Raw genomic sequence first — 22,636 nt, 5'->3', positions numbered from 1 at the left:
CTTAGCTGTTGAGGCTCCACTTAAATAGGCCTGGAAATGGAGAATGTAATACATTTTCATATCACAGTCATGTCACAATTATAAGAGCACTGACATGGAGCATCGTTTCTCTAACCACCTAACCCTCCAACTGCTCCCTGTGCGCCTGACATGGCAGCCCACTGCTGCTGTGTGTTTCACTGCATGTTGCATGTGTGTTCAATCATTGATGGGTTAACTGCAGAGAAGAATTTTGGTGTATGTGGGGAAAAATACACTGATAATAAAGGTTGAAGTTTTTTTTGTTTTTTTTTAGGTTTTAAAACCAAGATTTTCGATCTGAAATTAGCTTTTTGAATTTGAGCTTTGAATATTCAGTAGTTGATTTCTGCATTTGAATTTCTGAACATCTGAAGATGTATTTATATAGTACTTGAAATAATGTTTGAGAAATTTTTCAACTTCACATAGATGATTGATTCCTTCATAGATCCAAATTGTTGCTGTTCATTTTTGATGAAGGCTGGAGTTCATTATAGGGAGACTTAAAGTTTAATCACAGTTCAGACACATTTCAGTTGGGTTCACTGTTTTATTCAGGCTGTGTTCAAAGCACAATGATAGTCTGTAATGGAAAGACATGACAACTGTATGAGTATGTTACACTTTTTAGAAACTCAGCTGAACAACATCAGTGAGTGCACAAGAAAAAGTGAGCTGCTCCTACATAAAGCAGTGTGGATTTTATCAAATAAAACATACAAAAAAATAAATAAGAGAGGCTTTGGAGTGTCTCAGTTCGAGATTGAAATAGAAAACAACTGCTTTGTATACAGAAAAAAATGTCGAATTCAACAAGACAGTTTTTCTCAAGCATTTCTAAAAAATCTAAGCAGAACTCCTGGTGACTTCCTGAGAGAAGTTCAGCTCAAGGCACAACAGGATCAAATGGATAATTATTCCACATCATAGACTCCAGACCAAACAGGAGCCTTCAGACTGACCCACCGGCTGCACCAACGTGGATCTATATGCAATGATGATGACATTTTAACTGAAGGGCAGCTGGTAAATCATCTGTTCAGATGTAAAAACACTGGATCATACATTTCCCATAATGCAGTTGCATAGCCCTTTTTTGTTCATGCTGTTGCCCAGCATATTTCACACTCCCAGTTTGTAGCACAGATTTCTGTTCAACCTCTGGTCACGTCATGGTGTAGTAGTACTGTTGGGCAGTAGAATTTGTAAGACTCATACCCAAAGTAAAGTTTGCCTGAATACTGTTGCATAGAGGACACTGATCCAAGTGAGCAATGTGTGTAGCATATTTGCATCAGGAGGATGGAACGCTTTGTTGTTTAGTAACAAAAAGCAACATTATTCCAGAAGTTAGTCTAGAACTGAGACTAAAGTAACACATCCATTTTCTCAGAGAACAAGAAAAATACTCTTCTGTATTTTGTTGTACAGTCAATTAACATTGATGACGCCAGCATGTCAAGTGTGTGTGAGCCTTTACCCCCAGGAAACAAGATGACTAGGTGGCCTACTTTCTGATCAAGTGTTCCAGTTTCATGTTGTGTCAGAAGTCCATTTAGCCTTTGAATGAACCCATTTCATATTAATACCTGATAGCTGGTAGTCAGGCTGAAGTTACAAGAGCCAACATATCTTCTAATGTCAGGCTTGTTGCTGTTTGAAACAAGCTGATAAAAGTCAGTACCATTTAATGTCATTAAAAAGAAAAGTGCAATCAAAGTTGAGTGAATAGAGAGGCCAATATGCCTCCATGGGATTTTATTTTGGAAAAAAATGTGAATGGTAGTTAGTGTAGAGACACAAACAAGTTTTTGATCATGTTGTTGGTTGGATGGTTTGTTGGTCGATTGCAAGCCAAGAAAGTTTGTTGAGAAACTACTTCGTGAACTACATCTCATTGCTCTCATAGTATACTTCAACACCAACATGGCCGTCAGCTTGGTACAGAATAAGTCAAAATAACTACATGTCTGGTCATGTTGACTGCTGCAGCTACGCGAAAGGAGAGTTAGTCTGTTCTGTAAGCTAGCTAGCATGTGGGACCCGACTCCCGACAACAAGCTTTCAGTCCTTCGATTCGCTAAGTGTTATATGACAAGAAGTCGCTTAAACAACTTCTCTCTCACACCTACATTATTTTTCATTTTCAGGCTCATAGTCTTCAGCCCCAACCAACACTGACTCAGGTGACATCACTTGAGGACATCTATCAGACTTCACACAGCATCTCCTGGAGTCTCTAAAGGCCTTATACAACTTGTTTCCCATGTGCAATAGTACTCAGCTGATGTGTGCCCTTCCCTTTTAGCATTTTACCTGCACAAGTTACTTGTGTTCCGGCTCAGCAGGTAACTGGTACTGTTGGTTTACCCCATACCCATACCTCATGATTTCGATGAAGTGTTACTTTTGATCCAATTTATCTCTAACTTGGTGATTAACATGTTCATGCAATGTTCTTCCATTATTATTAAGTGTTTTCGTGTTTCATTTACATCATATAGCAATGATAATCTGTCAGTAAAGGTTGATCAGTCACAAATTGCTTATAGTTCTTTAAATGGGACAGAAATGATATCATTCAAACTGGTCACCACTGAAAATGTGAAAATAAAAGAACAGCTGTGTGCGTCGCGTTTGGTCTGGAGTAGCCGGTGACGTGTGCCATCTTTGGGAGTTCAGGGATCCACAAAGGACACTGCAATGTACCTGACACCGGCAGTGGTAGGCAGGCCTTCATGGTAGTGGGTGAGGCGGCCCGGGTGCATGAGGGCCCAGCCTTTACGAGGGGCCTGAATGGAGCAGTCATAGCGGAGGAACCTGCATCCACCGCCCTGCAGTGACAGCACAGCACATGTTATCTTAGGACATCTAAAGGACCATGTGGTGGTTTTGCTTGTTTCATCCATGTTCAAATCATCCCCCATTTTTAAAGTGTGCTTGAAACAAATTTCACTCATATTTTGATGACCTTGACATTAACTTGGCAGAAACTTCTGTGTTCCACTACAAGAACTCACTTTGGGGATGAACCCTTGTAACTCTGCTCTACTCACAAGCTCATACAGCAGGGTTTGCTTGCAAGCCCTGGAAAAAACTAGTAAGTGGGCACTGAGTCAATATAATATTTTGCATGTTTAAGAATAATGTAAGCACCCATATACATATGCTTAGTTGTATGACACAGAATAGTGAGCCTGCTGTTCTCTTTTCAATGGCGTCTCTGAAATGTCCTGGTTATTAAAATACAAAGGAATCAAAGAAGAACCTCGTATCAAAACTCCAGTCATTCTTCTGGCTGAGCTTATAGGAATTTTAAGGTCACAGGTGGTTAAGCTCCCACAGTGGAAAAGGGCCGAAAGTGTGAATCAGTGGTTTGATTGCTTTAACAGACCTTTTGGCTCCTGGTATTGTTTATGCTGCCTCACTAAACCACTTTTATTAATTTATACTACTCGTCTGCCAGAAGAGTAGTACTGGCTTTCATTTGAGACAAAACCTAGAGACAATTTTGACTGTAAAAGGTGCTATACAAATAAAATTGAATTGAATTGAAACTGAATTGAGAATTTAGGATATACATGGTTAATTCATGGCCTATAACAAGCAAAACCAGTGGTGTTATTATTATACATGATCAAATATTATTATACTTCAAAAATGTAAATATTCAGAAATGTCTAATCCTCAGGAAGCATTCCAGGACTTCCTACACATTATATTATATATCATCATAACAACTTCACAAATGCTAGAAATGACTGTATTTAGCAGTTGTTTCATTAAATCCATGTGGCATAAACCTTTAATATCAGTGACTAATGGCTGACTGTTCAGTTCTGTTCATTAAAGATGCAGGGAAACAACATGGATGCAATTGTAAAAACAAGGCTCTTAGTTCCAGCTTGATGTGCCATGCAAGGAAGACAGACACACAAACAGAAATGACACAAATGGAAAGTTTGAAACACCAGGAATGTAGATGTACATGCCAGAAATAAGATGCCCTTGCATTTTCAATGATTTGATTGATTTCACCATGCTCTGCCAAACCTTTGTGCTACAGTGTTATTCGAGTTGTTTGAAGAGCACCTGCTGACACCTGATTCTCACACTCTGAGCATTGTACATATATTACTGGTCATTAGTGATTCATTTGTGGGAACTTCATTGTTCTATTGTCTTGGCCCTGGGGGTAGAACTATTATATAATTAAAAGAATTATTCTTATGATAGGGTGCTTATTTTTATATAGCACCCTAAGAGTCACCAAAGTCAGAAACGTTCAAATTCTCCACTTTCAGTACATTTACATTCACCTCAGAGACGTCCTGTGATGGCCTAGTTTGTGGCTGTCACAGCCTCGTGTTCACAAGGCCACATGTATGCTAGTGGAGCAGAAATGTTGCATTGTGAAGATGCTTTTCCGCTCGTGGACATTGTCCTGCATATTTGTATCACGTGCACGTCTAGGTTTTTATATGCTTGGGTTTTGAGGCTAACTGAACGCAATAATCGAAGCTCTAAAAATGTTCGCTGAAACATTCCACCTGAAAGAAAAACAAATAAATTCTTTGGAATTTTCCCAGAAAGAAGTCCATAATAAAGACGCAGTTCAAGTAGTTTGTCAGGTGTTGTCTGCTACATAATGAAACTATACGTTGGCTAATTAATCACTGTTCTCTACTGTTCTTCTCTGCAGTGACCCTGAGCTACCTGTTGGAAATGTAAGATGTCTTCCAACCTCTAAACACACTCACCTGGTAATCAAGGCCCACTTCATTGAGTGCAATGTTTATAGTGAATGTGGAGGCGTCATGGTGCGGTCTCAAAGACGGCTGCTCGTCTGGCTTATATCTAACTACAAAGGCCAAGTCAAACTGAGCCTGCAAACACACACACAGACAGAAAGGAGTCATGCAAGCATTCGCATGGAAACTGCTCATGTGGCCACTGACAGTGGGTACGCCCTTCGCGGCTCCTGCTCAGTAAAGGAAAAGCGTCAGCTCGGATCCCGTTACAGCATTCACTTCCAGAGATGGAGCAGAGAAGCAAAGAGAGAAGTGCAGATCACCTGCATCATCATCCTGTAGCTTCTGTTACCTGCAAGCTCCCCCTCATTTACCTGGTAGTCAATGTCTTTGCTGTTGAGAGCTATGTTAATAGTGAATGTGGAGGCATCATGGTGAGGGACGAGACTGGGCTGCTCGTCTGGTTTGTACCTCACCACAAAATTCAAAGGAGTGGCACACTGATGAGAGAAGACATGTTGATCAGCACAGTACACAGGAAGCAATGAGAGGGCTGCAACTGGTGGTTTGTGTCACGTCCAATTAGTCCACACATCAAATGCTACATTATTCACTTAGTCTATAAAATTGTATATTGCATAATTCAAGATCAAGATGCTTCTTTATAAAAAAAACAAAATCAAAAACATTTCTATCTTTATGTTTCCTACTGAAGACAAATCTCATGTGCAGACCCAAACCACCAGTGCGTTTATCCCACTATCAGGTGTGTATCAAAGACAGATCTTCTCCTGTGTCACAGAGCTCTTGTTGTCCAACAACCTTTAAAACGCATCACAATGGACCAAACTGTTGCACTGGCTGACATATTCCTACTACGAACACATACATGCTGTTGTTTTGACTCAATCCTACATACACCTTCCTGCTGCCACAAATACTCACCCCACGGCTCATTATTCGACAACTGCTAATCATATCAATGTCAACTTTTATCTGAGAACTTATGAATTTATTCTCAGCACTGCCCCCTTTTCAGTACAATTCCACTGAGAAGAAGATGTGGGCTAGTTAGCGTTAGCAGTGATTGCTCAATTCCAATCATTCATCAACAGACAATCCAAAGGAGGTGTTATTTGACCTTACAGAGGAGCAAAGTGGCTGAGGCCACAGATTATGGTATTCATGCCATACCTTAGGTTCTCCTGTTCTTAATGACCGTTAAGATATTTCTTTCTGATGTGTATCCAGTTTAAATGAAGTTATCTTCTTTTTAGTATAAAATTGCCTTTGAAATTCCTCAAACCAGCAGGATGAGAGTGTTTTGTGTGGTTTACAACACTGTTTGTTTACATTCATATTACACGTCCAACTCTTATTTATCAATTGCCTCAGTATAAGGATGTCAACCGTTGTTCTTTTGTACTGATAACTGACATTTTGTTGAAGACCAGATGCATGGCAGGTCTTAGGTTGTCTTTAAACTTGTCAATGCACAAAATAAACATAATTCACCTCTGAAACTTTGGATGTCCTCTCAACTGGGACTTACTGTATTTTCATCTCAAAAGAACATGTGCCAATGAAGGTTTTAACTTCATCATGAAGTTAAAACCATGAAGTTTTCATGGGCCCATCCCCCGTGTGCAGATGTCCTACCTTGGTGTAGTAACCAGGAAACATTTTCTCTGTTATCGGCGCTATGTACTCCAGTAAAAACTTGTGCCATTCCTTTTCAAAGTTGATTTGATTCATGTGGATATCGATGGTGGGAACATTCTCATAGCCACCTTGGATTCTGGTGTCCTGACAAACAAGAAACGAGTGTCTCAAGTTATGAAACGTCAGCAAAACATAGTGAAAGATTCTTTAAAAATCTTCAACTTCAGAGCTGTGGCATGTCTTGGGGTTGTGATATGCAGGAAGATTAGAGAAGCTGTACATGGCAGATGCTGCTGGAAAAAGTCATTGCACACATAAGGACAAACACTGACTGATGAGATGTGGTTGAGGATCAATATTTTTTATCTACAGCAGGTTCAAATCATGTATTTTTATTATTATTAGCCATGATGAGACATTTATTTTTAATCTTTAGAATCGTCACACTGATGCAAATCAGTGGCAACATACCTGATTGCCTCCACCTGACCACTTCCCAAAATGTTCCATTTCCTCAACAAGGTGGTTACAAGCAACTTCAGAGAAAACTGGGAACCAATACACATCGGGACAAGGCTGGAGGACAGGTGATAAGACACAATTTAAATGCTGAGTGAGGTAAGATATGCAGTAAAGAGAGAAATTAAAAGACATAAACAATAAGAGCTTCATGAAATTAAAATGAGAATATGTGTTTCTTCCTATTGAAAAACACAAGTCCACATTGTTACTCTATTTCAATACAAACAACTCATGTAGGTCAATTTGAATCTCAACTCACCGTTTCGATCAACTTGTCTTTCATGATGTGAGTGTAGTTCTCATGAATGTAACGATCCTGCCAGTCCTGAAAGAATCCCACAACAATCAGACCATTGACTGCAAATACAGAGTGTGTTTACAGTGTCATCGGCACCATTAAACTGCGCACTGAGCTGCATGTAAGACATCCAAATTTTCAAATTATACTGACAGACAACGAAACTGCTATGCTACTGTCACTAGCAGGACTACCACATTTACAGCCACAATTATGACCATTTGTGCAAGTGTTGCTCTGCTATAAGTTATATTATTGTTAAACGTGTTGCTGCAACTGCTACTGTAGCTGTTGAAATGTTTAAAGGCTGGTGTATTTAAAACACCAGTATATTACGTATTAATATTAACAGTGCACAGTGGATATTTTAAGGCATTTACTCAGAGTCTCACCACAGGGTTTTCAAAGATCTGCCACAGATCATTATGGAGATGGCCGGTCTGATAGTTTTCTGTTGACAGGATACGACCAAAAGTATGCATGTTGGTTACATACATGAAGATTCCCTGAGAGAAAGATTTACAACAGGTCAAATATTATAATGGACACTTCTACATGGAGGCATTTATGGACACAAATTAGATAAATTAGGAAAAAAATAAAAAAAAGGAGCAAAAAGTCAACTGAAACTATGACCCACACTTAGTCCACTAAGTGGACATGGAATCCCTGTTTTTTCTCTTACTGACCTTGCTGCGAATGTTGTGGCAGTATGCCATGTCAGGGTCTAAGATGTGTGAGTTGAAGAGTTCGTAGTCAGTGAGCTCGGATCGAAGGAGGCTGGCCTTCACAAGGTACACACTGGACACATATGGGACATTCCACACACCCCTACAAAACAAGACAGTCTCAGAAAATTTACATACCAACAAACATACTGTTTTAAAACACTGTATATTCCCAGATAGTGAGAGAAATCCAGCGCAATAAGACTTTGTTCCTGATTTCATATTTGTTGTACTTAAGCTGCTGTCAATGAAACTTGACAGAAACTTGACAGTGTCATTGGCAGCAACGGCACTTCCTGTACAGATGTTCCCATTAAAAGCTTTCCAGTGTATCAAAGGGCATGTGCCTCCCTTTCTTGATGAGCCTTTCATTTGAAATACATACAGGAAGTGCTGAATTTCACTGACAGTAGTAAGTAACAAAAAAAGACAGTAACTGGAAATGTTCACCAATTAAAATAAAGATTAAGTAAATAGATATGTTCTTATACCAGTGCATTATTATCATTTTTTTAACAGCTGCATACTATTAACCTTTGTGTTTATGCATATTGGCAACTTCTGCAGTGAAGAATCCATGAAGTTGCATACAGTTGTACAGGACACTGGTGGAAAGCAGCTGGGACATGTTTCAGATAAATAAATTACATGGTATTGAATCAGTACATTGACTCGTTCCAGCATTTCAGGCTGTGCTGGTGGCATTTACGATGCTGATATTGTAAATGAGCGGCAACCTTCAGACGCAGCAGCAGTGGCAGAGTTATGCTGCATTTAACTGATGAGTTTTTGGTAATTTAGTTCAGAAATTAACCATTATTTCAACACAGGCTGGCATTTGAGAATTCATGTTGGGTTATGAATTCAATACAATTTATCTTTTACTAAGGCCTGAAAAGAACTGCATGTGATAATTCTGGAATAAAATGATGAAGTTAAGGATATTTCCAATACATTCTTTTGCCAAAGAATGTTTGTATTACAAACACATTCCTCAACTGCTCCCCACCACTGGTTAAATGATCTTTGTAATCAGATGCAGTGTGCAGCTGGTAATTCTACGGAACATCTGAAGAATTTCTGCAGTTTTCGGTGAAGTTGTCGGAACAGTTTTGTCAGTGGTTCTTCACTCTAGTCAACTGACTCTGTCAATAAGATAAAGATTTTTGTTGCTAAACACCCTTCTGTAGTCTTTATGGAAGATCACTTTAAGCGACTTACACTCTGCGTCCTTGAACTATGTCCACATAGTCCTCAGACCTGGCGTAGTATCCGTCTGCACTGAGGGCTCCCCAGAAGTTGCTCCACAGTCGACCAGCTCGAGTAATCATGGGTGCCACAATAGGACTAAGGAACAGTTAAAGGAGTCTTATTATATTTCATCTGACTACATACCCTTAGTAAAAACTAGAGTAGTCCAAAGACATCAGCTGGCACAAGACCTTTACTGATAATTCAGTATTGATGGGTATACTTACAGGTTTTGTTCAATGAGAATTTTGAGTGTATTCTCGTTCTTTAAGACCACTTCAATGTCCAGGCTGAAGAAATAGTCACAGTCCTCGTCCTTCCTGCACATGTCACTGGAAGGAAGGAAAGACACTGAATGATCAACATGTACGCAGTGTGAAATTAAAAAGCAAAACTGGAACATACTCAGTAAACAATATGAATGTCAACACATTCACTGATTACACTGACGTCCGTTAGCTTGTTCAGCAGACAGTAGATGATGTGGTTACCGCTGATCTGAAAGTCAAACTGCTCTGTACACAAAAACACAAAGCTTTTCGTGTACACAAAAGCTCCTGCTATCTTCAATCAGTAAACTCTTACTCAGTTTTCAGCCCAACTGAAATTGTGGCTTGGGGTTGACTCAGTGTCAACTATCATTTATATACATGTATATTATTACATTACATTATATTACAATTTCAATTTTATTCCAGGATAAAGATAAGAATAATAGTTACTGATATACAGTGACTGATATGACACAAAAAACCCTTCACTTCTTCAAATTACATGTATTCCTTGTCCGACTGTGAATCCACCTGGCTCATATGGAGGAGTTGTTTAGAAGTGGAAGTGATTTCAAAAGCCAAACTACTGGTAAATCCACCTACTGATCATGAAATCTGTTCATGAAGTGATCTTGTAATTGATCTGTATAAGCAATGCATATGTTTATGCAAATCACTTGGTAACCACTGTAACAGGTATGCACCTCAGTGCAGGTAATTTCCCTGATTAATAGGTCGATATCTGTTCATACTGCACTGCTTCTATGCTCTGCTTATATCTGCATACCTGTCAGTTCATTAAGTCCACTGATAAGTATGTAAGATGGGGATCCACCAACAATAAGCCCTGAATCACTTCTGTACAAGACACCTTCTTTTCTTCCTGTCTCCACCTGTTAGGTCGTCATTATGCATACCATTTGAATCTTAAGTGGAAGATGTCTGCTGCTCCACTGAAGAATCCATTTCTAGTATATATGCACTGGAGGTTTCAAGTTTCCACATCCCACTTGTTGCATATGGAACCATGACTAGTTTGTAAAGTAGTTGTGAAGATTTAAGGCGAGCACAGAGAAAATCTGCTCCTTCAGCAGATGAATGTGAAAACAAATACACCCCGCACATCTGTCACTCTGCAGAGTGAAGCTCAAACGTCACAGTGAAGTAAGAAGAACACAATGGTGACCTGAGGCTGGCTTCAAGTTGATTACTAAAGACAGTTCCTCGGGAAATATCTCAATCAGTTTCTCTAGGACACACCAAAGTGGCTGCACAGTCATATACAAACTTCCTAAAAACTACAAGTTGCTTCTTTTTTGAATGGAATACTAAATAACTCTACTATTAGAATCATAAATCATTGAAACCCTGACAAAACAGACAACTGACTGATTCCATTGTTAAAATCATGACTGAAAATTTGTTAAAAACCAAGACTAATTAGACTAGAGAGAATGAGAGGATGACATAACACGCCTTTGAATAAAGAAAACACATTATGCCAAGTGAAACTCCTTTTTTGTCAAATGACCAACAGTTTGTTGAAGGAACTTTTTCTGATTCTTGATCTTTTTGTTTTGTTGTCATATGACCTGAGGCTAATCAATTTAAAATTAAAGTATGTATTCTAAAAAGACCACATATGACTTTGTGGAGCTCAGCTTCTTTAGAAATATTTGTAACTCAAGATATGTCAGCCAGTCAACCACTGGGCACAGGGACTCACAAGCCCAGGTTGCGGGATGCAGCTCCGTTCATCTCCTCCTCAGGCCCAATGAATTTGACATCCTGATAAAGGCTTCCGTGATCCTGCAGGAAAGAGCTGACGTGACCCTCATGATGAGTTTCCTGCAGGAAAAATAAACACACACAGAGCAGCAAGAAGTGAACGGAGTCTCTTGTGTTCCATGCCCCATGTTGCTGGGACTTTCTGAGCCACAGTTCTGCCAAAATTATAGCAATAATATTACTAATGGTAATAATATTTTAACAGAAAAACAGCTAATATTTATGGATGCATTTCTTTTAGTTAATTCTATTTGAGAAAAATCTCTTCTAAGTGCAGGCACAACAGTTCCCATCAAGCTTTGGGTCGTGCAACTACAAAATATAATGTTGCCCCAATGTCTTTTTTTTCTTTTTTACATTTTAGTGTCTTTTCGAGTTATGCTATATTAGCTTCTATTAAGCGAAACCGCACTGAGAGATCAAATCAGTGGAAAAAGTGTGTTGCACAGATTCTGGCAGTGTGTGTTCAGACATGTCTATTTGAAGAAGGGGTGTGTGTTTTGACAAAACCTTAGTTGGGTTCAAAGGGGTCAATAAACTTTTCTTCTCTTTCTTTTCTTTATCTCTCTTTATGTTCTTCCTTTCTTCATTCCTTTTTTGGAACAGCTGATTGGTAGCATTGTGAAGTATTTTGGTAATTCATGTCCAGTGCAGTGTCTTTGTCATCTCATTACCGTAAGTGTGCTTCTGTATTTCACTTATTTATATATAGACTTTAGTCCTCATGATGTTATTTTGTCACAAGAAAAACACTTGCTTTCAGGGATGTTAGGAGAAAGCTGACATTTTAAATGTCCTTTTGTTACCTGGTTGTAAATGAACAGCTTGAGTCTGTTCTTGGGATACTGAAGCTTCAGTAGGCGTTCAAAGAACACTGTTACAAAAGGGGTGGGCTGTTGAATGAAGATTCCAATCACCACCAGTGGATATTCACTCTCCTGTTGGAACATAAAAGCATCACACTTCAGTCCCATCAGAAAAAAAGGCTTTTTTACTTCTATTTGTCAGCAAATGTTCATGAAAAAACACTCAGCGAACAGTTGAAATGAGTCCCAGCGCTGATTAAAGGCAGTTGTTGCTCACAGACAATCTGACAGTCAGGAGATGGCGTGTGAGCAGACCTTTAGAGCTGTGAGAGGACGCAGTTCCTCATGACACACTGTGCATCCAGCCTCAAATGTCCACGTGTTGGGGATGTAGTTACCCAGATAGTTGATCTGAAGCTGGAAAACAAATTGCTGCAAGTTATCACATCTTCTATGAATGCTTGATTTTCGATATTAAGCCACATTTTAAAGTACTTTGGCAAAGCTGGCGATTCTTATGATGCCTTAGCAATTGAATAAAACTAAATAAAATCATACTGAAAAACACAGTTCAACCTTTGTGCTGTGAAAAAAAATCACGTCTAAGTAAAAACAGAATATTTTTTATTACCAATGAAAAGAATGACAGATTCATCAGAAATGTTCCTTTGACACTTAGCTGGTAGTAGCATCAACACAGTGTAACTAGGCTTAACTTAAGTTCAGCGTGCTAACAATTAGCTAATTACAATTGCTAATTAGCTTGTTATAGCATGGTCTGGATGAATACTTGATTAGCTGCATGGTGTCCTGATGAATTACTATGTCGCTCCTTTCTTTTCACCATTCCAAATTAATGCAATGTTGAGACTTTACAATCAGAACCAAATGACATGAAACACTGAGTGTAGTCCTTCAGCACCTCACCCTCACCACAGGATGGTCACTATAACACACAAGCAGCCTACAGGAAGCCTACACTGCCTCTCTGAACTTACTAAGTAGTATTACCTAACCAGTCATTTAGGAACGAATGAACACCATATTGTCCATTAATTCCCGATAAAGGGGCACATTGTCAGGCCTTATACCTTACTTAATTCATCATTCTTCAGTATGTTGTCCTGAATCTGAGAAGTGCCTGATTCAGCTGCTCATTGCTGGATGACATGTTGAGAAAGCCTAATGTTGCACACGCTGAAGTGTCACAGTGGTTTCAGACTCCACAGGAATTCTTTATACACCGGCACCACCTGCTGATCTTCCCTGTAGTCACTCAGGTGATGAGCTTTAATAGGTTGTTGTGATTGGTCAGCGTGGTTCAATGGGTCAGTACCTTGGTTGGCCCATTCCCATGGATGACGACAGGCAGGGTATCATGCAGTAAATTTCTGGCTCGTACTCGACCATCTTCAAACTTCAGGACCACTTCGTCTGTTAATACAAACATAGACACACACACAACATGATTATCCTTCACTTCTTGTACTTCTTGTAGTTTTGGAGACAACAGACTGGATTCTGTATTCACTTTGTCGGCTGCATTTTGGTAATTAGATTAAATGTAGACCTGAGTACATTATCAAATCAGGTGGGTCCTTTCTATTGGCTAATGTTGGGGCTTTTCCTCAGTGCATGTGTGGCTGTCTCTGTGAGTGTGGGTGGCCTGTCAGTCAGGATGAAGGAGACAGGGATTCATTTAAAGTTCCCCTCCAGTCAAAAATGAGTATTTCTTCTTATCCCTACAGCTGATTGTTTTAGCTTCACTGTGTACAATGATGAATGTACAGAGGATGACACTATAAAGCTGCTCTCACAGTGATTGTTGAAAATCGGATTGTAACTATGGTTTGTGACATCACATCCAGTTTTGGAAGCCAATCCTGGTCCAATATTCAGAATGAGAAAGTAACTGACCAGCAGTTAGACCTGTGAAATGAAAAGCTTATTTATATATTCTGGAATCTTTAATAAGGGAGATGGAGTAGGTGCCATTTTAAGAATTTTTATGTGGTCTTTTTCTGATTGCGTTTTGTCATTTCCATGGGAAAATACTTGTTTCAGTTAGATTTTTGATATCCCTACTATTACGGTCCATATAAATATTTAACATACAGTTGTGCTTTTTGCATCATTTTCTTTCTCTTTACCCACAGACCATCCTGTATAAAATTTGACTGTTGCTGACTCCTCTCTTAGAGTGAAAAAGGGATGAGGTAAGCAGCAGTTAATAAAGGAGTTTACAGAGTGAAAATCTGACAGAGCAGGTGGTCCTCCATTCTTGCCTGTGGACTCTTGATGTTGTCTATGTGAACTCTGACACGTCCGCCTCGCAGAGAACTTACACATTCCTTCCTCGGAGGAAAAAAATGCTGCAGACTGCTGAGAGTTCAGCTCATGTCTGAACGTGCCGTCCTGCCTAAATCACAGCAACTGTAAATCCTCAGCTCTGAAGCCTTTGAGGTTTGACTTTCCTATAAGTGCATCATATGTTAAGTGAATTAATGACCAGACAGAGACAGAAGGAAGGACATGACCTTACATACGCTGCTACAACACATGAACAATGCTTTTCCTGCTGAGGAAAACATCTTAAGCACAGGGTTTACAGGGTGGTCCAGTGGGATGAATATTTTCTAGGTGTTTATATAATTGTATATAAATTGTTTTATTTTATATTTCAAACCATTCTATTCTAAATTAATTTATCTGAACATGGGTTCTGTGTGCACAGCATGAAAGGACCACAACTTTCATACTGCAAACAATAATAACACAAATAAATTCAAACCTTGATGTAGTTTGCGTACTGAGATGCACACAACATAACCAAACACACAAAAGCTTTGCAAATACAAAAATAGACAACAACAAGTGTTTTCAGCGGACAATAGGGCTGAACACAGCTTGAACACACTTGTTGCTATGGTCACTTTCCTGCACATGAGCACAGCAGTAGCACAATGTCAGACCATGTGAACATCAATATGAATATAAATGGATGATACACAGACCATAATCTCATGAGTCACAATCACACTCAAGCTGTATTCAGTACTCGTGTCCTTTGAAAACACTGTTGTTGTTTTTTTTGCATTTGCAGTGCTTTTCTGTATTTGGTTGTATGTGTTGTATCTGCAGCACAACTGTCAAAGGGAAGAAAATGTTTTCTGCTTGTGTTTTGTTTATTTGCATATGTTTCCTTAAGTCATGAGGTATTGAGCTCGCTCGGCCAACACAGCAACATATTTGGCTGACACGGTGTGCACCAGAAATCACTGGTGAGAGAGGATAATGGTTAGCGCCACATGTGGTGGAGGGCACGGCTGCCTTCTGGATGATAACATATAATTTCTTAAAGGTGTTATTGTAGGTACACATAACATTTCTGGAAAAAAGATTCCAATGAGCTCACCGAGGGCTCCATGAAGGTTCTGGAACATTCTGCATTTGCTGTCCAGTGTGATGTTTATGGATTTCTGAAATATTGAAATACATAGTAGGTCAGTCAGCAATAGAGGGTGGCTAAAAAATTAAATAACTGCATTTAGCTATACATTCAGCAGAATGTCTACTTTCAGCAATACAACAACAAAGTCAGGTCGCACTCACCACTCTGCACCTCACATGTTAATTCCACTTCTACACTGCTGTGTTGTGTGCTGAATTTTTTACTGTTACTCTTTCTTCAATAAAACTCAACACTTCCTGCTGATGTTAAAAACATACCAGGAGCCTACACCCACTGAGCTACTGGAAGGTTTTTAATGTTAACCATCTGTGTAGAAAGTGCTGAGTCTCATTGACAGTAGGAAATAATTAGTGGATTTTAGACACTATTTCTGTTTGGAAATGTGCATTATGCCAAATTTACCAAGACAGCAGCTAAACATTGAGGAAGTGTTGAGTTTGCAATAAAAGCAAGTGAAAACAGGAGGTCAGAGATAAGGAAGAGGTCTTATCATGAAATATAAAACCAGGAAATTCAAAAAATGTGCTTTTCTATCTCAAATAGATAGATGTCCTGGTTCCCTTTGGAATTGAGAACACTATTTGAGAATTGTATGATACATTATCAAATATTTAACAACGTTAACAATAATTGCTATTGTTACTGATATTAAATCATAATAATCATAACAGAGATCAGCAAAGCGATCACTGCAGAGTAACACATCTTACTCTTTTTGCTGGATCAATGTATATCTTGGTGAAGAACAGCTGGTCACTGTCGTTGTCTTTTCCTGTCCAGTCAGCTATCATTTCTTTGATGTTGGGAAGGTAGCCAATGAAACCTGAGGACAGAAACAAACCCAGAGGGAAAAAAATCAGGAAGTGAGTAAAGAAAGGCTGGACTTGTTCATCAAACATATTTTCCATATTCCGTATATGAACTCTGCCATATTGTTTCTACTTTCCAACACGTGAAGGAAAAATGAAGTCCTGTTTCAAACTACCATGACTAATGACTACTGCCAGGTTTTAAATGCCTCAGCCCAACTCTTCACAGACTAAATACCTGCTGTTTCTCTGCTGTAAAAAGAAATGGCCATATTCCTTTCTTCAATCATCTAGCATGTTATTAAGCAAGACTAGTATCTACAGCCACATCAGCAGTTGGTGAACAAAAAGGTGTTGAAGGGACAGTAGTTTCACGAAGGACCAATTTTCTTTCCTTGTCACCACGCAGAAAACTATTTGGTTTAGAAATGCTTTTTAAAAGCACCACACAGACTGGGAGTAGGCCCCTCCCAACAGGACTATTTCAGTGTCTGAGCCATGTGGTCTGTCCCGGCTGTGTGACTGACAGGACTGATGGACGTACCGCCTGAGCCTAGGAACCTGTTGCCCTCCCTGACATGGGGGTGTTTGTCCTCCAGGTGTCTGTCGGGCCAGATCAGGCTCTCAGAGGAGAACACCACCTTGTGTCTTGCCTGCTGGAACTTCTTCAACAGCTCTTTAGGACCCGAGGCGAAAATCACATCGTAGCTGTGTCAACCAGGAAGAGAAAATAGAAAACTTTATTGCACTGTGTGGTTCAGCGGCGTGTGAAGCCAGTGGTGGCATAGTTAAAACAAATGAAGGGGTTGCCTTTATGAGATGCCAGTGTCCTTTATGTGGAGAGCTAAGTTGCCAATGGTTGTGTTTACTGACATAAAAGGAGAAAAACATTTGCTCTCTTGAGTATGTGTACATGTTTGTTTCTCTACACACACACACACACAGGCACACACACGGTTACACTGTCATTCTGTGGGAAACACTGGAAATAATTCAAAACTATCTTTGTCACTGTCACTAATTACTTTCGCCTTCTTTGCACCATTGTGTAACTTAACCTGCACAAACAACTGCATAGCCATACAACAGTGATGCTGTGTAACAATAAAAGCTGACATGGTCATGCAAAATGAAATGAATGCAAATCACTGGCCAGCTATAAGACAAGACAAATACATCTGGCATGATTTGGAAAGTGTTCAGCACCTTTCAGTTCCAGGGTGTCACTTCTGACAGATGCAGTCAAACCTGGACTTCTGCCTGCACTGAAGAAACTCTACCTGTCAATAAAAAGGATGATTTTGTCCTGATCCTCCATCTCCTCCAGAGCGGCTTTCAGGAGCCGTACTTTCTGGCCTCCTCCTGGAGCCGCCATGTAGTCGCCTCCTCTCCATTTCTGACCCCGGCCAAGAACCTTGCGATACGCATACAACAACAGTGACCCACTTCTGTGACTCAAACACATTTAAAAAGTCTTACAGAAAAACATTAATTGCATCAGAGGCACAAATATGACTTGCATACAACAGGGATTTACTTTCTTTTAAAGAACGCAGACAGAGGATTTCATGGCTAGACAGCCGGAAAGGAACTCCGACCTTGGCGCAGAGGCTCTTACCTTGACAGTGTAGTTGAAGTGTTTAGCCGACCTCAGGAAACGCCTGAAGCCATCAGTCTCTTTGGTTGCAACTGTCACAACTAGAAATTTCTCTGCAAGACACAGCAGAGGAATTCAAACTTATTTTTTTCTTTTGCCTTAAGCAGGAAGCAACTTAGTGGTACTTCTATAAGTATACTGACAGTTTCTCAAATATGTCTCGACTGTACATGATGGGAAACTTGTCATACAGTAACCAAGCAGAAATAAACCTGAGAAGTTTTAACTCATCAAATCAATAACAACCCTGCGTCTCTAACCAATAATAAGAATCAAGATTACATTGAAAATTTATGGTTAAATAATAATTCTGGGTTCCTTTTTGTTGATACTGTGGTGTACATCACGGGTGCAGATGAGCCAAGAAATTTAAAATCAAGCAAAATTACCAAAAGCAGACTGGCAGGCTGTTGGATACGCTCCCTGCCAACAACAAATACATACAATATTATTTGTTGATGCAATTATAAATTTATCACATTAGGGTGCTGGCTGTGGATTTGCTGTTTCAAATCCAGATGGGAAAACTTTCATCTCATTTTCACTTTCTCTCTACACTAATAAAGACAAAATGACAATTGTTGCAATAGGACCCCATTGGTTTTTGGCCCCAAAAGGCTACTGGGGCCAAATTGGCACAATTAATGTTAAGTTCTGTGCTCATTGTTGACTTTAACTAAAGTATTTATTGAAGCAATAAAGTAACTTTTTTTATATTTCTAATAATCTACCATCTGCGTTTACATATGGAGATTTCGTTAAGGGCCCCTAAAACACCGGGACTAGTAACACCTGACAGTATTTTATTTTATGTTATCTGCTTGCTGTATTGGGTTCTCATCTGCAGGACAAACTACTAACTGGGCAAGAAAATAACAATTGATTTGTCACCGACTGTGATCTCAGAGGAAACACCATTTCTCTCTCAATTTTATCCCCATCCAGTCAGATCAGATCAGATAAGCTTCTTCCCACAGTACAAGTACAGTCCACTGAGTCCGACCGTCAGTGTATATCCTAAACACGCACCGACTGTCTGTCCTTGTTGACACTGAAATCAGATTTGTTCATTTCTGCTCTGATAAAATAAGGACATTTCAAGAAGGAAGTACATTTCAATCACATGGCACAATGAAAAAATGTATGTTAAGTTCAGCCATTCTTTCAGTCCTGAAGTCTCATCTTCAGAAAACAACTCTGACTTCTTTCATTATAAAAGATCTTATGCCTGATCAGGGGTATTTTCTAAACAGTCCCTGAGGGACACCGCACTGGGACCAACTGCTCTTGTTCGCCAAACCTTATTGACTTTCTTCTCAAATACAAAGCTTCTGAGACTGCGTACTGTAAACAGACATGTTTATTGCAGAGATAGGAATAAATATATACTGAAACCCGCTGAGACAGAATGTAAGTCTCAGAAATCAAAAACGTGGAACAGCCTCTTTACACTGGACGTTAATGTAGCACAGCTAGGGGCTAAGGCTAGCGTTATTACACAGTATTAATAGCAGCGCTGACAGCCCACCGGCTGCGTCCATAGCAGTCCCGTCCACGTCAGCGACATGGAGGTCCTGCTCAGCAGTGAACCTTTGCTACGAGCAACTTTCTCTTATTTTCTATTTTACAGGGGGGGAAAGGGCTACAGATAAGTTTCAACACAATGCAGCTGAGGTATTGAGAACTGTAAATGAACGTTAGGATTCCACATGCCTCAAGCGCCACCAGCAACGCACAACAAAATCAGCTTTTCTAACTGCTAACTCGATATTCTAGCTAACACACAATACACAATGGAAGGAGGACGCGAGCACTGCGACTCCCCCCGTATGTCTTATTTACTAACAACTCTGCTAGAATGTTCCATCTGTACATGGCCATAAGATTGTTAGAGGTTTTCTCCTTAACCGGGGACCACATGAGCTGGGGAGTCTCCCTCAGCTCGTCCCAACGTGAGTCTCCTGCACTCTTGCAGGCTGATAAGTTGACTTTGTAAAATATTCGCCATTATAAGCTACACATTTTGAAAATAGCACTGTTTGTAGGTAGGCTGCATTCACACTCGGGCCACATTCCTATCTTTCTTACCTTCTGGGATTCGCTTCTCTTCACAGTTTGTCAGAGGGAAAAGCAAACAGACAAAAATCCCTGAAAACACCAGCAAGGAGAAAGGTCTCATTTTGGCCAAGTAAAAGTGAAAATCGCCCCACGAGTCGCGCTGTGAAACCGTACTGAACGCTCCTCCGTCAGAAAGCGAACTTTGCAGGACCGTTCACTGTGCCAGCACGGCGCGCTGCCCTCTGTTCGTCTGTCTGCGTGTCTCCCCCCTTTTCTCTCTCTCTCTCTCTCTCTCTCTCTCTTTTCACACAGCACTAGTTTACAGACTTGCAGTAGAAGAACAAAAGCAGCGAAACAGTAGTTTGACGTGTTCTGTGCGATGGATTTAACATTCAGATTTCATGCTCAGATTTGTCACATCGTGTATTTAAAACTTCGTGCATCCGCAACGCCCACTTCCAAAATGGGAAAAAAAAATCTGAAAATGATGAGCCAGCTGTTCTGTGGACCTGAGCACTTGCACGTAGCCTGTAGTCCCTATAACAGTGGAATCTTTATTTTTATTAAAACCGTCTAAAATGTAAAAATCCACAAACTGTGACTGTAAATTTGAAAATCTTCGCCGTAGAAACCCTCTTGGAGACAATATATTGACAAGAAGACAGATTAGGGATATTTCTTAGGCCCTGATCCATATCAGTGAGGGTTTGACTAAATATTTATGAATACTGTATGATGCAATGTAATCCAAAACCACCAAGATGAGCATATTATTGAATCAAAACAGAAGCTGAACATTTGAACCTCCATGAATGATTATACTGCAATAGCTTTACACAGGTCAGAATAGATCATAGATCAAAAATCTTTACATTTTGTAAATATTCATTCCCTGTTAAAAACCAATAGGAATAAGTATAAATTTAAATTCTAAATTATATAACCAATTGGCTGTTGTGTTATGTTGTGTTCTGATGTCATTGATAAAACAGGACCTTAACTGTTATGGATGTCTTTCTTTCTTTCTTTCTTTCTTTTTTTTTTTTTTTTTTACAAAAAAGTGATCTCCCTGCTCACTGCAAAATTAATGAATTGTGACAAATCACAGACTCCACAACATTCACAGCTGATAGACTGGACATTTTAAAGCTGATGAATGTGTTAACTGGACAAAATGGTCACGCCAGACCTGTGCAATAATACATGTGTAATCATAATTGTGCAATGATCTTTAATCATGTAAAACACTACTACAAGGATTAGTATTTACTTATTTAGTCCCTGAACAAAATCTGTGCAATAATTCATCCATCCACTAAGCATAACCTGAGGAACTCCAGTGTAAATAGTCTTTCTGTACTGTGTACAGCTGCAGGTACTTGTTCCCTGTGTATTTATTGTTTTTGAATGCACATCCTGCTCTTATCTTTGCATGTTCTTCACCCTCTGTATCCTTTTGGCTGCTGTAACACTGCAATTTCCCAGTTATGGGACTATGAAAAGATTATCTTATCTTATCTTATCTTAACTTATCACCTATTTTATTACAGATTGACTGGGTAGTTGTATGTTTTGTGATTGAGATTTGGTGGATACACACTAATTTTCTACAATTTTAGGTAAAAAATGGGTCTATTAAGGGACAGAGTATGAACAGTATGTAATGGTTACAAATTCATGAGTTCCACTGCACTATCAAGCTTGGTGTGACACCTCCTGACATTGTTAGCTCCCAGTGAACTGAATCTTTGAATTTTCTCCCAGTCCACTTCTTGCATGCTTTGTGTCAGTTTGTAGCCTTTAAGCCCAAACTGAGAGGAATCCATCATTTTCTCAGACAGGTCACCAGTTTTCACAGGGTGAGGAGTAAAGTAAAGTGTGGTGTAACAGAGGCCAAAAGTGGTTAACTGTAACATCCATCCGGTGATTTTCTATACCTGCTTTATCCGTCAGGGTCGCGGGGGAGCTGGAGCCTATCCCAGCTGACTACGGGCGAGAGGCGGGGTTCACGCTGGACTGGTTGCCAGTCAATCGCAGGGCCGACACACAAAGACAGACAACAACACACTCTCACACTCACACCAGTAGCCAATTAACCTAATGTGCATGTTTTTGGTATTGTGGGAGGAAGCCGGAGTACCAGGAGAAAACCCATGCAGCACGGAAGGGCGCGGTCTGGGATTCATACCTAGAACCATCATGCTGTGAGGCAACAGCACTAACCACTGCACTGTAGGGATATGCTGGTGACCACAAAATACCACAGAGGTCCTGTGTGCCATAGATTCTCTATCAGGTTGGGTTCAGTCTGAGATCTGGGGAGTCTGCAGGCGATTGTTGTGGTCCTGTTTTTGAAATGTGACAGGATGTGTTGTCCATCTGGGGGGAGACTGCTGCTGATGGGAAGAGCCTTTGTGATGGTGGGGGTGTGTGTGTTTGGTCTGCAAAGTTTAGGTGGGTGGTATGTGCCAGTGACTGATCGATGTATACACTCTTGTGAAGGAAGACGGGCAGAATCAGATGACAGTACACCTGTTGCCT

General features: G+C 39.9%; 1 protein-coding gene across 3 annotated transcripts; it reads right to left on the bottom strand.

The window, feature by feature from the left end:
• Positions 1-557: 557 nt before the first annotated feature.
• Positions 558-20,510, bottom strand: plod1a (procollagen-lysine, 2-oxoglutarate 5-dioxygenase 1a). 3 transcript variants are annotated; one of them, XM_046397966.1, is made up of 19 exons: positions 20,126-20,510; positions 17,999-18,090; positions 17,661-17,794; positions 16,925-17,088; positions 16,282-16,394; positions 15,515-15,578; positions 13,436-13,533; positions 12,415-12,516; positions 12,100-12,231; positions 11,232-11,353; positions 9,461-9,565; positions 9,204-9,329; positions 7,944-8,085; positions 7,647-7,760; positions 7,216-7,281; positions 6,906-7,010; positions 6,432-6,578; positions 5,147-5,272; positions 558-2,855 (listed from the first exon to the last, which is right to left on the bottom strand). In XM_046397966.1, exons 1-19 carry the CDS (start codon positions 20,214-20,216, stop codon positions 2,700-2,702), a joined length of 2,199 nt encoding a protein of 732 aa, XP_046253922.1. In that variant the 5' UTR covers positions 20,217-20,510; the 3' UTR covers positions 558-2,699. The 3 variants fall into 3 exon arrangements, 2 of the variants coding, with proteins under 2 accessions (XP_046253922.1, XP_046253921.1); XM_046397965.1 differs by lacking the exon at positions 5,147-5,272 and adding an exon at positions 4,782-4,907 and having other exon boundaries at positions 20,126-20,507; XR_006844167.1 differs by having other exon boundaries at positions 2,833-2,855; positions 4,782-5,272.
• Between the last annotated feature and the right edge of the window lie 2,126 nt (positions 20,511-22,636).

Source organism: Scatophagus argus, chromosome 8, assembly GCF_020382885.2.
Source record: "Scatophagus argus isolate fScaArg1 chromosome 8, fScaArg1.pri, whole genome shotgun sequence".
NCBI lineage: Eukaryota > Metazoa > Chordata > Actinopteri > Scatophagidae > Scatophagus > Scatophagus argus.
This window is presented reverse-complemented; position numbering and strand designations above follow the sequence as displayed.

What these genes read in the sequence shown, in the direction of transcription:
- plod1a (XM_046397966.1), bottom strand. Translation starts at nt 20,216, where the DNA reads ATGAGACCTTTCTCCTTGCTGGTGTTTTCAGGGATTTTTGTCTGTTTG. An exon ending in AGCTGTTCATTTACAACCAG is followed by an intron (nt 11,354 to 12,099) that starts GTAACAAAAGGA and finishes TTTTTCCTGCAG; the next exon opens with GAAACTCATCATGAGGGTCA. An exon ending in GCCACAACATTCGCAGCAAG is followed by an intron (nt 7,761 to 7,943) that starts GTCAGTAAGAGA and finishes TCTTTCTCTCAG; the next exon opens with GGAATCTTCATGTATGTAAC.